Source organism: Carlito syrichta, unplaced genomic scaffold, assembly GCF_000164805.1.
Source record: "Carlito syrichta isolate Samal-C Ts95f unplaced genomic scaffold, Tarsius_syrichta-2.0.1 Scaffold314775, whole genome shotgun sequence".
NCBI classification, from domain to species: Eukaryota; Metazoa; Chordata; class Mammalia; order Primates; family Tarsiidae; genus Carlito; species Carlito syrichta.
Genome location: NW_007258871.1, coordinates 214,897 through 232,085, shown reverse-complemented (window position 1 = coordinate 232,085; position 17,189 = coordinate 214,897). Strand labels below are relative to the sequence as shown.

General features: G+C 54.7%; 1 protein-coding gene across 1 annotated transcript; it reads right to left on the bottom strand.

Annotated features, from left to right (window-relative positions):
- Positions 1–5,601: 5,601 nt before the first annotated feature.
- On the bottom strand, positions 5,602–16,052 carry SPSB1 (splA/ryanodine receptor domain and SOCS box containing 1). The gene is made up of 2 exons (XM_008071881.1): positions 15,173–16,052; positions 5,602–6,011 (listed from the first exon to the last, which is right to left on the bottom strand). The coding sequence occupies exons 1-2, from the start codon at positions 15,864–15,866 to the stop codon at positions 5,884–5,886; spliced, it is 822 nt and encodes a 273-aa protein (XP_008070072.1). The 5' UTR covers positions 15,867–16,052; the 3' UTR covers positions 5,602–5,883.
- Between the last annotated feature and the right edge of the window lie 1,137 nt (positions 16,053–17,189).

Here is a 17,189-nt window from a genome sequence, read left to right as displayed (position 1 = left end):
CGGGAGAGGCCACTGCACTCTAGTCTGGGTGACAGAGTGAGACTCCAACTCAAAAAAAAAAAAAACAAAAGCTTATCGGAAGCAAAAGGGACCAGACACAGAAGGACACATCTTGTTTGACTCCACTGATACAAAATGTCCAGAATAGGCAAATCCAGACAGAAGTGGATTAGCAGTTGCGAGGGATGGGGGTGGGGAGATGGGGGGGTGACTGCTTCCTGGGGATGAGGTGATTGGGTACAAGGGGTCTGGATTCAGGAGTCGAGACAGCCTGGGGTTGATGCCTGCCTGCCTTCCTCACTGCTCAGGACAGTGGCTTTAGACTCATACGCCTCGCAATCTCCATCTGTGGAAAGGGAACACCCTGAAGCTTCAACACACAGGGAGGTCAGGGTCCTTCACGTCCCGGCTGGAGTCTACCCCACCTGTAGACAACAGAAACCACAAAGCCACTTTGCTCAACAGAAACCATCGGCAAGTCTGAACATTTTTCGCAAGGTAGGCCCAGGGTGTGGGTGGGAGAGGGAAGGGAACATTCATTCCTTAGGCTGTGAAGAGACAGGAGGACCTGATCCGACTCACGGTCCTCCGCAATGCCCTTGGCCCCTTGAGGCTGTGGAGAAGGCCCATGAGCCGCTTTCATGTGGAGGCCCTCCAGAAGGGTCTTGTCTGGGCCGCGGCTTGGAGCCTCGAATGGTGTCTCCCCGCTCCTGGCTCAGCTTGCCAGGGTCTAATCTCCTTGGGGAAGCGGAGGCTGAAGGCAAGAGTCCAGGGCTGAGGTCTCCCTGCCGCTATCCCAGCGTTTCCCCCATGGGCCCTTCCACAGGCACGCTCTCCTGGGCTTGGGGAGAGTTTCTGGTGCCTGGCACCGCTGCACTGACCTCCAGCTCTCTGGAATTTTTGTAGGTGCTGAGACGCAGAGACCACTGGGGGAGTCACACTAACAATCCCAGGGAATCTTCTATACCACGGGCCTCCGAGCTTCTCTGGATCTCAGCCCCCCGCAGGACCCCGAGGACCATGGGGGAATGGCAGAGGGGTGTCCAGGGATACAACCCTGCCTATAATCCCGAGACCTCAGCGACCTCCAGGGCAATGCTATCAGGGTCATCTCAGGTGTTCAAAGACGCCGATGGCCTATCAAGAGTGCTGCGACTTGACTTCTTCCCATGTCCTCCAGATGCAGGGGGCCTCTGTGAACTTCAGAATGAAACCCTCAACTAGGTCCCGTTACTCATGTGCGTTTATAAGACACATCCTGGGGGACAGCTGCAAGTTTCACCCTTGAGCGCCATCAGGGAAGGGAGCAGAGGAGGCCTTTGCCTTTCCTGCCTGTAAAGTAGACCGGGGAGCGGCCGCAAGCAGGAAGACAGACCCAGTGCAAGATCAGTGCCACCTTCAATCTTGCCAGCTGCCCTTAGCCTGGGCTTTTCCATGGAGAATATTCCTCTGCCCAGGAAAATCATTATCAGAGCGGCAGCCACAGCAGCAACTGTTCTCTGGCCCGAGAAGAAAGATTCCAGGGAAGAAGAATTCGTTTTCTCTTTTCTTACCAAAAACAAACAAACAAACAAAAAAAAACAAAACCAGAGCCCAGGAGAGGACATGGGGTCTGAGCACCGGGATGGTCGGGCCCCATCCTGCCTGCCAGCAGCTGAGTCCTGAGAAGCCATGAGAGAGCTGCGTGCGGCTTCCTCTGGGCTTGCTCTGCCAGGACATCATTTGTTGATTCTAGAGCCCCGGCCCTAGCTCATGACTTCCTCCCTGGTTGCCATGGCCCCGTACAGAAAACACAGCAAACTCCTGGCCCTGGGCAGCTCATTTATTTCAAATATTCCTTGCAGCTGGAATCCAACCATGTTTGGGTGTCTGGACTGGAGCATGAACTAATTGCTCTGTCTTCAGCCCCCTCCCCAGCTCCCCGGCATAGTTTATGGTTCAGTAAAGCCCACATTCCTCATCTCGCTGAGGGGTGGGAAGGCGGAGGGAGGGTGGGGACAAGGACGCTTCCCATCTATGGCCAAACCCTGAGAGCTGCTACCTGCTGAAGGCAGGGGATTAATTACAACCACATGGGCCAAGTCTGCACAGATGGTTTTATTAATACCACTCCCTTCAGCACAAGCCCTGCTCCCCCAGAAGGCTCCTGGCAGTACAAAGGCCCCGATTTTCCCCGAGCCTCCCCCTCCCCGAGTGCCTGACCCCTCTCCTTCCCTGCCGCCCCCTTCAAAGGAAGTCTGAGCTCCAACTGCAACCCAGACATGAACTCCAACCTAAAAATAGCTTCAGACCACCCCACTCCTCCGACCGCGTCTGGGACAGGCATCTGGGGTCCCCCTTCCTAATACAACCCCTTGGCCTTTGGAGACTTTACCTGGGAAGCAAGATCATTTATCGGGAAGTTGGTTTAGGAATGTTTGGTCCATCCTCAAAGAAAAAGTCCCAACCCGGGAACTGCCATTTCCCAGAAATAAACGAGCTTTAAAGTGTTTGTTTGCACGCTTGCTGAAAGGCCAGTTCCTGCTCTGAGAGCCACACATCACCCCTACTCCCTCCTGTAAGATAGACACCGCCATGTTCTGGAGGTGCATCCAAGGCCACAAGGCTAATATGTGAATCCAGGTCTGACGCAGGTGTCCTGAGCTCCTCACGCAGCCAAACCCCGACACACTGGAAGAATTTCCCTCTACCAAGCAACTTGCAAGAGAAAGAACCCGCATGGCCCCAAATAGTGGCATCCGGACTCGCTCAGGCAAGGTCACTTGGGGAGTTTTGAAACATGCAAGAAACACTGATGTGATCCCTCTCAGGTGGGAGGGAATCTGCCCGTTAACAAACCCCTCCCAGGTGCTGCTGATGGAGGAGGTCTGCGGACAGCTGGTTAGAAGGCTCTTAGAGAAAGGGACATGGACTCTGGGCCAGAGGTCTTGGGTCCTCAGGCCAGGCTCTTTGTATGCACAGCCAGATCCTGACATGCTTTCAGGATGAAGCAGCCCCACCGCAAGCTGGATGCCGTCTTGCTCATTCTTTGGAAACGAGTCATGACATGTGATCGGATCTCGTGCATTCCTTGACTATTCATTTGATCAAGCATTGATCCTCTAAAGGAGCTGGAGTTTCCTGTCCTTTCTGCTGGGGGCTCTGCCCACAACTGCTGGCAGAACAGGTTCACTCAGCAAAGCTCATTAAGTGTCACTGTGGACTCAGGCCCGGGGACACAAAGACAAAGGAAAGAACTTCTCCTTCCACTGAGCACCCGGGGCGCCGCCATGGCTCTGCTTCTAAAAGCACCATGGTCAACTCAAGCTTTACAACCACACAAATGAACCAGAAACACTCACTAGTGCACAGAAGCACTTTATTTCTTCTTTTTTAAAAAGAGACCAGGTCTTGTTCTGTTGCCCAGGTTGGAGTACAGTGATGCCATCACAACTCATTGCAGCCTCCACCTCCTGGGCTTGAGCCATCCTCCCACCTCAGCCTCCTGAGTAATTGGAACTACAGATGCACACCTTACACCCAGCAATTTTTAAACATTTTTTTTTTTTTTGTAGAGGTGAGGATCTCACTATGTTGCCCAGGCTGGTCTCAAACTCTTGCCCTCAAGTGATCCTCCTGCCTCAGCCTCCCAAAGGGCTGGGATTATAGGCATAAGTCACACTGCTCAGCCCAGGATCACTTTCTGATAGACTCAGCAAGTTCCCTTAGTTTGGACTGCCAGGCTTAGAGGCTTCTGGAAAGGGGACGGGGATGTTCTCAGATTCTCCCACAGGACTCTCCTCCTCCATCTGGGGCCTCGGCTGGCATTCTACACTCTGCCAAGAAGTGGCAGGGAACTAGTCATTTTCTGCTGAAAACTGTGGGCAGTGGAGCTGGCTGGACCCAGGAGGGGTCAGCCATGCCTCTTCCCCTCCCCAAGGCACAAAAGAGGGACTCAAAAGTGGCTTTATATTTTAAAAAACTTTTCTTTATTAGGTTACTGACTATTACCAACCATCATAAAATAGAACAGGAGTTTCAAAACGGTACAAGCCACAAGGCTCTGGGCTGAAGGACAGAAGGGCAGAGTTGAGGGTCCCAGGGCATGGGGAGAGCTTAAGAGTCAGCCAGCGTCCCTGGGGACGGCTGGGTCAAGGCCATAGCTGGGGTCTGTACAAGTGAAACATTCATCCAAACATGACCCACCTGAAGCAGGAGAAAGGAAACTCTTCACAAGCCCTGCAGGTGAGGTCCCTGTCTTAATAAGCAGAAAACCCTCAAAATAATAAGGGGGCAATTTACATTCCTTACCTGGTCTTGGCACCAATTTTGTGCTTTAAAAAATATACTCCACTGGAAGATTTTTTTTAAAAAAGGTACCCTACAGCAGCTGTTTAAAACATAATTCTTACAGACAAATATACATATATATGTATGTATGTATATATATTAAACATTTTAAACAAATAAAGTCATCTTTTGTACCTGTGCAGAAATGAACCGAAGTCAGTCTCAAAGACAGTGGACTTCAGGATCAAAGAAATGGCGAAGGTGGTGGTAGGGCCAGGTATGCTACGTGGGGGAGCAGCTGGGACAGGTCACCCCCTCCTGCTGGCGGCCCCGTGCCGCCCCTCTCAAGGCTCTGAGGAGGGTTGAGGTGAACTAGGGCTGCTCCCCTGGGCTTGGGCAGGGGTGCTGAGCAGAGACCCACGCTGGTTCTTCCGAGGCTCGACTCTGCTCCAGGTCTCCCCCATCCCGCCCTGCCCCTGGCTTCTAGGTGATGGAGACCCACTCACCCCGCCTTTTTAGTTCTGGGGTTCCTCCAGCACACCCAGGGCTTCTGAGGATGCACTTGGGAGATCTCGGCCAGAAAAGCAAAAGCAAAATGAAACCCACACCAGAAAACCCACAGAAGACTAAACAGACACAGCCACCTGTAGACGTATGAGCCTGAGAGGTAAGTGGTGACCTGAGGCTCCAGGAGCGGTGCCGCGGCCCCTCCAGACCAGGCTCCTGAAAACACCCATATGCACATGGGTGCATTCTCTGCAAGGAGCTGCTCGGCGACTTGGAGCAGTGACCCCTGGAAACTGCAGGTCAAGGGACCCAAACAAAGACACCCTAGTGCCCGTGCACATGTGCCACAGATGTGGCCCGGGGATCACGGGTGAGGCACACACACCCCAGAGAGGGCACGGGTGCGAAGAAAGCAACGGAACATGTCAGAGAGAGGTGACTGCAACAAGGTTTCCTTTCTAGATGGAATAAATAAATGGCTTTTGTTACTGTTCAAAGAATAAATACAGGGTCAGGGGCCCCAGCGGCCGGGGGCGATGCCGGGTACATATCTGCCCGCAGGAGGTCCGATCGTGGTCTGCCTTGGTGTCTGTGGTGAGTTTTTGGTGTCCTGAGCTGCATCTGCCGTGACACGGCCACCCGTGGCCTGTCACCAGCCCCCGTCTGAGCACCTCTTAGCACTCCTGATGTTTGCTCTCTGAGCTGTGGCACTACCCACCGGGCTCACCGCCCTGGGACCCCTAGGTGGCTGCAGCCTTCTCCCTGCGAGGAGCACCCATTCCCAGCCCTCCCCACCCCTGCCCCAGAGCAGATTGGAGCTTGGTGTAGAGTTCGTGGGAGTTTATTCTCTGTGTCTTTTTCAAGGAGGGGCTGTGTATGGCATGCAGGGACACTGCCTTCTCCCACTGTTGGGCAGGGACATGAGGCGCCCGTGTCAGAATCAGTCCTTGTCCAGCGGAGGTGGCCAGGGAGGGTGAAGAGGACGCTCAGGCCTTCTGCCCACGGCTGCGGACACCAGTCCGAGGAGTGGGGTGTGGCGACCCTGCGGCGGGCGGCTCAGTGAGGTGGTACCGGGCGACTGTTGCACTGGTGGTCCTGGGGTGGGCGTCACTGATAGAGGAGGTAGGCCTTGAGGGAGGCGGGCAGTGGCAGCGTGTGGATCGCCCCCAGGCGCTCCTTCCCCAGGGCCAGGCGCACCGAGCGACGGCAGAGATCCATGAGCGGCAGGGGCTCAGCTGCAGAGAGCAAGGAGAGAAGGGCCGGTCAGCACAGCTCGGAAGCTTCCAGAGCAGACGGCGCTCACCACAGGGGTAGGATGAGCACCAACTAGCATTCATCCTAAGACCTACATAAATAATGAAAAATGCACTCCTTCAATTTTTCCTATTAAATTCATGTCAACAGCTGACACAGAAAACCCGGGGGGCTAGGCGCCTTGAAAGCCCTCCGCAGACACAAGCTCTTTTAATCCCCACACGGTTTCTTGTGAATGAGTTAACAGTCACGGAGACATACCATTACCATCATACCCATTTCACAGATGTGGAAATTGAGGGACAGAGTTGAAATCGCTCGCCCAGGGTTGCCCCACTGGTAGAAGATGGAGCTCGGATGTGAACCCAGGCCATTTTGCTCTTCATCGGCCTGTCTGGACGAGCAGCTGCCTTCAGGGTGCACTGGTCTAGGCCTGTGGGAGCAGCCCTCCCCGGCACACACCCCTGGCACTGGACCCCCTGTGGGCATCAGTAAGGGAATCACTTTGTGTCCCCAACTGCTCTTGGTGCTGTTGTCTTCTCTGTTTGACAGCTGAGGACATCCAGGCACACAGCAGGAACCTAATGTCCCAGAGTTGGGGCTGGGGCCCAGGTCCAGCGTCCGTATCCTTAGCCACAGAGCACATTGTGAATGAAGACAGGAGAAACCCTGGTCATGAGTCACCAGTGACAGGCCCGCTGGCCCCATAGACTGAAGGTGTCACATGTGTGTCGCTCAGGTCCCTGTGCTTGTGTCTGCCTGAACAGCGAAGTCTGAAGCTGAAGGCCAAACCCAGGCGAGGGAAGCTGGAAAGGCCAGCCCAGCCACTGCGGAACCCGAGGGCTGCCTGGACGCCCTCCCCCAGCTGCTTCAAGAGGGCTGCCTCAGGTCTTGGGTAGGGACCTTCTAGCTGCCGTCCCGAGAGCCCGGCTCTGCCTTCCTACAAAGGAGGCTCTGTTCACTCAGCTGCAGCTCAGGCTAGCTGGGCTCCAGATCTCAGGAGTGAAAATCACACTCTCCAAAGTCTCTGAGCGCTGGGAGGCAGCCGGGGCACCGAGGGCCCTGCTCACTGCTACCCAGAGCTGCCCTGTCTGCTGTCTTCCCTGAAACCAGGTACAGGTGGCTTCACTCATGGTCTCCCCTTGGCTTTGAGACTCCTCTGCAAGCAAAATAAAATCAGACCAAAATGTTAAAAAACCCCCACAAAACCCCATTCCACCAGTAAAAAGTGGACTTTAATATTCACCCATGTGTCTCAAACATATTAAAAGCAACATTAAGAACTCCATCACAGGCTGGGCGCGGTGGCTCAAGCCTATAATCCCAGCACTTTGGGAGGCTGAGGCGAGAGGATTGTTCGAGTCTGCGGGTTTGAGACCAGCCTGGGCAACATGGTGAGACCTCGTCTCTACAATAAATAAAAAAATTAGCCAGGCATGGTCGCGTGCACCTGTAGTTCCAGCTACTTGGAAGGCTGAGGCAGAAGGATTGCTGGAGCCCGGCAGGTTGACACTGGGGTGGCCGTGAGCGTGCCACTCTACTCCAGCCTAGGCGACAGAGTAAGACTCCAACTCAAAAAAAAAAAAAAAAAGAAGAAGAACTCCATCACTGAAGACTAAATTCTATGGCTGGGGTGGGGGAAACAGAGAGACTACTGATGGGTATGGGTTCTTTCTGGGTGATGAAAATGTTCTAGAATGTGTTGTGGTAATGGGTACACAGCTGTATGAGAGCCCCACTGAGCTGGACACTCTCAATGGGTGAATTGTTTAGCAAGTGAATTGTAGCTCAGTAAAGTTGTTAATAAAAAAAAAAAGAAGAGGCCGGGCACAGTGGCTCACACCTGTGATCCCAGCACTTTGGGAGGCAGAGGCAAGACGATTGCCTGAGCTAAGGGGTTCGGGACCAGCCTGGGCAACATGACGAGACCTCATCTCTACAATAAATCAAAAATTGCCAGGTGTGGTGGCACACACTTGAGGTTCCAGCTACTTGGAAGGCTGAGGCGGAAGGATCAGCAGGTTGGAGAGGAAGGAGCCTAGCAGGTTGAGGCTGTGGTGGCTGTGAGTATTCCACTGCACTCCAGCCTGGGCGACAGAGTGAGACTCCGACTCCAAAAAAAAAAGGAGGAAGACGAAGCAGTCTCAGGCTGGATAACACAATGACGACATCCCAGGTTTTAAAAGAAAAAGGGCCACTCCTCTTCACTTCCCATGGGCAGTAGCTGTCATGGCTAGTGCAGAAGGAAGTAAAAAGGTGAACTCTGACATGGGGTCTTTCCTTGTCCTTAAGACAGGAGGCAGGAGGAAGAGGAAAGTCCTGTAGGGGCAAGAATCCCACAGGTCCCCAGCAGAGAGGGTAGGGCTGCACCCGCTCAGTGCTGGGCCCCCTCAGTAAAGTGGCCCACCCAGCCCTGGCTCCTCACTCCCGACCTGCTCAGCAGCCTGACCTAGAGCAGATCCCATCCTCTGCCCCTGCCTTAGTCTCCCCATTTATAAAACGAGGAATCCAGATTCTCCCCAAAGCCCCATCCAGCTGAGATCCTGAAGGCCAGAATCGTTCATTGTGGCTCCTGGCCTGGGCGCGGCTGTGGAGAATTGGCCCTTCGCTCCACGGCAAGTGGGCTGGACTCCTTCTTCTCTGCTCAGGAGCTCTCTTGCCAGTGGCCCTCATCAGGGCCAAAGGGACTGCCTGATCTGCCCCGGCTCCCTCCCTGGAGGAGTCAGGGGAAGGCACTTGGGAAAACATCAAGAGCCATTGAATGTGGCCCAAGGGCCCTGCCAGGCTGTGGCAGGGAGGGCTGAGAGGGAGTTCCCATCACCCCGCTCTTGGCTCAATGGGTTTCAGGTCAACGCACGAGTTTCTAAGAAGCAGAGGCCTGAACAAGCCCCCAGATCCCTCAGCTCCCTTATTTCAGGTGGCTAAGATTGCAGTTACGGCCTGCAGAGCACCAGTTGTGCACCTGTAGGGGACTGCGGTCCCCACCTCCAGATAGGGAGTGGACTTGGGAAGGTGAGAGTCGAAGACCAAGGCCTGCGAGCCGAGAACTCCAAAGGGATGAGGCCTCCAGTGACCTCGTTCCACTCCCTGTGAAGAGGAGCTGGGTGGCAGGGACCACTTTCAGATCACCCAGCCAGGCATGGGTCGTGGGATCTTCCAAGATGAGTCAAGAAGTGGCAGCCAATGGCCACCCAGAGTCACCGGGGTATCCTATGGATGGGTCTATGAAGCCTGACAATTAAGTTTGCAAACTCATCCTAGAAAAATGGTACATATCTCATTGCTGAATATCACTATATGGACACCTTTGAAGTACTCCCCTTGGAAAACTGTGTACTGATGCCAGTGCCTGGTTCACCTGTCGAAGCAATTTTGGAACTCTTTTTCTGGAATGGCCATTAGAGCTGTCCCATATTACCCTTGATGTCCTAAATGTCATCAAATGTCTTCCTTCCAATATTTCCTTTATCTTTGGACAAAGAAAAATGTCAGTGTAGGCCAGATCAGGTGAGTGGGGAGGGTGTTCCAATATAGTTATTTGTTCAGTGCTGCCAATGTACACGCATGGTGGCAAGTTCGTGAACTTAATCATCAGACCTCCACAAGTAATGACAACAGCTCTGACGGCCATTCCAGAAAGAATTCCAAAACTACTTTGATGGGTGGACCAGGCACTGGCGTCAGTGCATAGCTTCCCAAGGAGAGTCCTTTGAAGGTGGCTGTAATGATATTCAGCGACCAGGTAGGTAGCATTTTTTCTAGGATGGTTGGTGAACCTAATTGTTGGACCTTGCATTCTCTGGGACACGCCCAGTCACGCCTCCTTGGTCTTGTAGGAGGAAAGTGATGGTACACAACACTTTCCTCCTACAAGGGGCATGGTCTGATTGCTTTTCAAAGGTTAGGCAGAGACGAAGAATGCACCAGCCAGAGAAACAGATGTGGGCCCTGTGCCAATTTCAGATGGCCACGACCAGGACCCAAGCAAGGCTCTCCCACCTCAATACTCTTGACAGAGGCTTCAGGCTTTGCACCCACAAGCCCAAGTGCCCCCTGGAATGCCACCTAGATGGTGGGCACCTGTTCCGTTGTCCAGGGCCTCTGGCAGCCATGCCCATCCCCTGGAAGGCTGGGCACTCATTCATTTAAATAACTGATGTGAATGGGAGAGGGTGACACTGAATGCACAGCAAAGAAATCAGGAAGTATATCGGGTGCTATTTCTGGGAGCAGAAAGTTGAGAAACTGGAAGAGCCATGCGCTAACTTCTGTGTTTCTGTAAGAAGCAGCTACCTGGAGGCCTGTGTGAACACGTGTGGCCCCAGGGCCCTGACCCATGACACTCGCAGTTTTCTGGAGATTTCAGTCCAACTTGAGCCTCAAGAGCACAGCACTGTGCCTGGTTCATGGAACAAATGAATGAGCTGCAGGCCTGCGAGGTCGGGGAAAAACCCTGGATCAGGAAACGCCCTGGATTCTTCGATGTCTGCGCGATCATGGCTCCTGTGGTTTGCAGGGAAAATGCTCCATGAAATGGATTCTAGAATGTCGTGAGGAGAGTGGCCATCATGGGATGCGTGTGTGTTTTCCCTTTACCTTAAGATGTTCTTATAAAAAAGAAGAGCCAAACAAAACCTCAACCTTTGTCCTTGTCAACTAAGGAAGGACACCTGAGATCCGTCCAGGTGATACAGGCACCCTGGCTTCCCTTCCCCTGGCTCTGAAAGCATGTGGTCCTCATATGACCAGCCTTTTGGGGGAAGGATCCAGAACAGCTCTTCCCCCTTAATAAGGTCTCGTCCCCAGAAGAATGCCCCTGGCCAGGGAGAGGGGGAGCAACCAGTGTCTTCGATGCCATCTCTACTCTTGCTCCCCAGGAAAGACAGCAAGGGTGACACAGCAGCCTCTCTGGTTGTAGCCTCAGCACCAGAGGCTTCGGGCCTTGAGGAGGAATCTGGGTAAGAGGCCCATGGTCAGAGCTGACTGGACAGCGGAGAGGTAGCACAGGGAAACATTGAGAGCTCACTGCCTTTGCCTCTAGCCCCAGGCCCCGGCATGGCCGTGGGGACTCTGCTGGGACAGGAAGCTCTGGCCAGGTCTGCCTGGTATGCAGGGGATGGTGGCTGAGGGAACTCTGGGAGGTGCACATGATGGGCGACTGGGTGACTTGCTCCATAAACAGCTGCTGAGGCTGGACCTTGGTGTGTGTGGGGGTGCCAGTGACTTTCCAGGTGTCCCAGGGTGTAGTACCACTTCCAAGAGGGTGACAGCAAAACCCCGAAATCAGGCCTGATGCCAAGAAGACAGATGCAGTCAGACCTGGCCAGAGCTTCTTGTCATGCCCTGCTCCCTAAGTGGATCCTGGGATTCAGTCTCCCCATGACATCCTTAGCTGCCTTCACTTTAGGTGACCTACAGCCTTACCAGACAGGTACCCCACTGTCTTGGCATGATGTACGAGGAGGGAGTGCCAAGCTGGCCTGTCACTCCCTGCAGGCAGTAGCATGAGGAGAGGAAGGCCTCATGGGTCGGTCTCCACTCACTGTCTCCACTCACGTTCCTTGGAACCTCAGGATGTAGCCTTCCTTGGAGCTAGGGTCTTTGCAGATGCACCAGTTACTGGATGAGGGTGGGCCCCAAACCCAATGGCTGTGTCCTTTTAGGAAGAGGAGAGGACACAGGGACACACGAGGGGACCAGGCCACATGAAGACAGAGGCAGAGACTGAGGGACGCCAAGGATGGCTGCAGCCACCAGAAGCAAGGGAGGGACCCCAGAGGGATCTCCCACCAGAGCCGGGGAGAGAGCCAATCCTGCTGACATCCCGATTTTGGACATCTGCCTCCTGAACTGCGAGAGAACACAGTTCTGTTGTTTTAAGCTACCCTGTTCATGGCCAACTGTTACAGCAGCCCTGGAAAACGAACATGCCCTCCTTCACCCTTCCTCTTCCTCTCTTAAACCAGACACTCCATCAGGCTCCACCCCCTCTGCCACCACCCAGTGACTCCTGACAAAGTCATCAGTGACCCCCTGTAGCCGAAGCTGATGACAATTCTCAGCCATCAATGTACGTGACCTCTGTACTTTGCCCATCTTGAGGCCCCTTCTTCACTTGGCACCCAGGGTACCTCTGTCCGGAGTCGCCTCAGCCCCATGGCCATCCTCCTCTGCTTCTTCCTTGGCCTCCTGACCTCTAATCAAGTCTCGGCCTCAGCTCTCTTGTCTTCCCACCCCCGCTCCCTCCATGACCTCATCCAGGGTTGCAGCTCTAAAAGCCCCCAGGAGTGGATGACTCCCCCGGTGACCAGGGTCCCAGCCTCTAGGCTTGTAGATCCCCAGATGTGTTAAAGAAGCAGCTCAAATGTAACCTCTGCCCCAGCCTGCTCCTCCCTGGGCTTCCTGTCTCGGCGGACGGCAGCCCCGTGTTCCCACCAGCACCGTGATGCTTCCTTTTCTCATCTCATCCACAGACTGCACCTTCAAAGAGTCCCAGGAGCTACCACCTCTCACCCCTCCACGGCTCCCATCCTGGCTCAAGCCCCTGTCATCTCCCACCATGGTTCCCCAAGGCTACTCCTACTTTATCCCCCATTTCTACAGAGCAGCCAGAGTGAGCCTTCTGTGACACGGGACGCCCCTCAATAAAGGCCCCAAGGTGTCGGTTTAAGCAGGTTAAGGTGGCAGTTCTAACATGGCACCTCATGCTACCCCCACCCTGCTGTGGGGCTGATCAGTCACCACTCTCGGAGGTCTGCTCGGTATCCCAGGAACTGACCACATCTGTTTTCCGACTGGGATCCTTCAAAGCTGACCGGCCGTGTGGAGCGGGGCCCATCCATGCCGGGCCAGGCCTGGAGAAGACGGGAATCCAAGGGCTGGCACTGCCTGCCACTATGATTCTGGTGGAGAGGGAGGGGAGGGGTCTTCGGCACTGACCAAGTGTGTCCTGATGTGACACTTCAAGTCTCTTTCCAGGTTCCAGCTCACAGATACAGTTCCCAGCAACTTATTCCCATTCTCATGCCCCGCCCTCTGCTCCTCCAGTGCCTTTGAAATTTTCCAAGCAAGAAAAATTACGAAAGCATCCAACTTCCCATCTGCTGCAATGCTAACTAAGCAGGGGTCACCTATTCACAGGAAATTCGACCGGGCCTCCAGGACTATTTGGGCAGGACTCTCTGAGGAAGCCGGGCCCCGACCTGCCAAGGGCACAGGCCCCCAGCCCTCTTGGCCGCTCCAGAGGCCTGTGGTCTGCATTGGAGCTGGGATACATGGATGAGGAAGCTGTGCAAACTGGCAGAGCTCATGTGGAGGGGACAGTTCTAGACACTTTCATGGAGGTCTCTGGGAAGCCAGGTGACAAGGGCAGGCCTGGCAACCCCCTCACCTGTCTGTCTACACAGAACGGATATTAACTTCCCCGCCTCCATGAGCACCCCTCTGCCGGAAGGAAGAAGGCAGGGCCGAGGCCAGGGCTCCCCAAGATTCCAGGGCCTGGGCAGGATGTGTCTAGGGTTTTCAATTGCCACCTACACCCTTGAGGTAAATTTGACTTAGTGCCACCCATTTCTGTCACCTGGGGAGATGGACTCATAGTGCTCGCTTTGCTGGTGCCCTCATCCAGGTGTGAGGTTATTTCCTCAGGAGGCTACCTGCTGGATGCATATCTGGCCACCCCTGCTCAGGAGTTCCATGACCCAGGGGTGCGGGGCTGCACAGGTAGAGACCGAACAGCCCTGGGAGCCTGCACTGCAGATGCTCCATCCAGCTGTGGGTCATTGCCAATACCCAGTCAAGGCCAGAGAAGAGGATGGAGAGAAAGAGGGGCAGTGGAGGCTTCCAAAGAGAAATGTGGAGGAGGAGGAGAACAAGACAAGGACTGGGTGCGGAGGCTGTCATTCCAGCACTTTGGGGTGGAGGCGAGAGGATTGCCTGAGCACAGGGTACGAGACCAGCCTGGGAGTGGTGGCGCATGCCTGTGGTTCCAGCTACTGGGAAGGCTAAGGCGGAAGGATTGCCTGAGCCCAGCTGGTCGAGGCTGTGTTGTGCCACTGCACTCCATTCTGGGAGACAGAGTGAGACTCAGACGAAAAAAAAAAAAAAAAGGACAAGGAGGATGAAGACAAGGACTCAGAGAAGCTGCAGGTTTGGATAATGCAAGACAGAGTCGGCATCTGTTCTTCTGAACCCCAGTGGGGGCCTCCACCCCTGCTCCCCTGGCCTGCAGGGTAGGGTCATAACTCAGAGTACCAGGCCAAGCCCACTCCTTAGAGCCAGTCAGGTCACAGGCGGACAGGGCTTTCTTGCCACCCCTTCCCAAGGTAGGGTCTGCAGGAAGTGGAAGGAACAGGCTCCAGGAGCAAGGGCCACACATGGGGGGGGGGAGTTCTGGAATGCCAGGACATCCTGCCACCACGGGCTCCCGGTCATGCAGCCACGGAACTCTTGCCCTCCCACACCAACACAGTAGCCACACGTAGGCTATTTCACACACAGTACGAGAAAGGCCACTCCCTCTTCCAAAGGGACAGGTGGAAATTGCTGCTGACTCAGCCTGTTTCTAATCCACGTGCTTCTCCGTCTCCTGATACCACGCCATGTCCCAAAGGAGCTTCCTAACATTACACCATGTTCTAAAGGAGCCTCAGCTCAGAAGTCTCCAGCAGCAGGAGAGAAAGACCTGAACCTGTCTAGTGGGTAAGCGTCACTGGGTTTTATTGACCTAATATCCCCAAGGCGGCAAACCCCATCTCATTAATATACTGGTTGCCTGGGCTAGAATTTGGTCAACTGCAGATCAGACCCAGAAGCAGTTCAACTAGAGACAAAGACCACCATCCATTTAGTCATCCATCCATCCATTCATCCATTCATTCACCATCCATTCATGCTCATCATCCATCATCCATCTATCATCCATTCATTCATGAGGCAATGCTAGGTAATCTAGCAGACTCCAGTTAGAATTTGTCACGTAACCACATACAGGCAAAAGTTGCCTCCAAGGGCCTGAATGTACTGGGTACCTACTTAAAGGCACATTAACAACAATGGCTATATAAACCTTTGGTCCTATCCCCAGCCAGGACCATGGGAAAATGGGGAGGGCGTTGCCTTGGACAATGCGGGGGATACTTACGATCAAGTCCGTTCAAGTAGCGCATGCGGATTTCACAGTGGCCCCAGACGGCACTCACTACAGGATACAGTTTTTTGCCCTTGAGTCCCCGAAAAGCCACTCCCATGTACTGTCCATCCACAATGAAACTCAGGGTCCCGTCATCCATGTCCAGAGCCACGAGGAAGGAGTCAGGGACGATGAACGTCTCGTCTGGTTCCAGAAAGGCCGGGTACGTCTTGCTCGGCTGGTTCTTGCCATCATGGTAGAGCCGGTTGCGCCCCAAGTCCCAGCCCCAGGACTCATGGTTATTCCCCACAAGGGTCGTGTACCCCACAGAGTGTAGGGGGGCGTCCGCTGTTGCCACTCCCACCACGGCGTGCGTGCCACGCTGCCTCATGGCCCATGTGATCTGCCACACATGCAGCCCACGCGTGTACCCGACTTTGCCCCTGATAGCGTCTGTGCTCTGGGCCACCGGATGCCGGTGAAAGATGAGCTTGTCGTCCTCCTTCACGAAGACGTTAAGTGAGCGGTCATTGTTGTTCCAAGAGTGGAGCAGCTGGATGTCGTAGGACACGGGGGGCATGTCCAGCAGCAGGTCCAGCCGGGTGGGCTTGCAGTAATCCAGACCCTGGAGTTCCTGCTTCAGGGGCCGGTACGTGGGGTCCCTCATGTCCACAGTCTTGATGCCTCCGGTGACCTTCTGACCCATGGTCGCCTTGCTTTCACCTCCTTGCCGACTCCCAAAGCAAACTCATCAATCTCGGGGCCTTGGCTCCAGCTTCCTAATCAGGGCCAGACAGAATTCCTAAGGAGGGTTGCTAGGAGACCTCTGCAAGTTGTGGAGCATTCAGGATTGCCTAATGGATGGAAAGAAAAACAGGAGCCGGTGAGCAGGGCTGCAGGCCGGAGGGAAAGTTAACCAGGAGGGCGGGCGGCCGCACCAACACACCCCACAGCCTGCGCCCGTCACACCCAACATGGGCAGGCCAGAGCCTTGGCACAGAATAAAGTCCTCCCTGTCCCCGTGGCTGTGATGTCACAAAGGAAAGGGGTTGTCTGTCCGCCCAGCCGTCTGCACAGACAGGTGGGCTTGGGGGCCGGGCACCACTCCCCGCTGTGTTGGGTGCAGTCTGGGATGCGCGGCTGATGCCCACCAAATCCTAATCAGCATTTCTCAGGGTAGAAGGCCACAGTGCACAGATGCTGGAATCAGCCTCGACGCAGTGGGCATTTTTTTCTTCAAAACCAAGGGAGCAGATGGCCCCTGCCTTGCTGTTCAGAGGGGAAGTGGAGGCTCAGCAGTAGCACAGGCTGTGGAAGATGAAAATCCTGGCTCCTGTCTCTCTTTCTGGCATAGCTGCCCCAACACACGTATCCCCAATTCACTCTAGGGAAGGGCATGCTGGCATAGACAGACAGCTTGACTTGGTTGGGGGGGGGTCTGTGTACAAACGGAGGAAAGGGTCCTAGGACACTTCTCTAGCCCCTGGGCAGGTTCCAACTCAGGTGGCAATTCAGGGGGCTCTCACCCCTTGGTCCCCGGGGAGTTCTGGACCGACACTTAGGTGACCAACCAGCTGTTTCTCCTGCAGATACCCTCCAACCAGAAGCCAATGCATTACCTCCCTGTGGGTCCCAATAGCCCGTCTGGGGAGGATGTCTGACTCTGAGACGTCTCAGTTCCTCTGGCTCCACTGTCCCCTGGTTCCTTTAGGGAGAATGGGGCCTCACTGCATCTGTCCCTGTCCTCTGCATCGGCGGCCCAGGAGGAATTCTGCCTGAGAAGGAGGAGGGGCTGAAGACTTGGGCCTCCCTCTAGAGAAAACTTTCCCTCTGCCACCAGAAAGCTCCATGGCCTCCAGAAGGGACTGGAGAAGCCAGGCAGAAAAGCCTGGTCTGAGCTGGGCTCGGTGGCTCAGCCTGTAATCCCGCGCCTTTGGGAGGCTGAGGTGAGTGGATTGCCTGAGCCCGCGGGTTCGAGACCCGCCTGGGCAGCGAGACCTCATCTCTACAATAAATCAAAAAAAAAAAA

What these genes read in the sequence shown, in the direction of transcription:
- SPSB1 (XM_008071881.1), bottom strand. Translation starts at nt 15,866, where the DNA reads ATGGGTCAGAAGGTCACCGGAGGCATCAAGACTGTGGACATGAGGGAC. An exon ending in CTACTTGAACGGACTTGATC is followed by an intron (nt 6,012 to 15,172) that starts GTAAGTATCCCC and finishes TGCTCTCTGCAG; the next exon opens with CTGAGCCCCTGCCGCTCATG.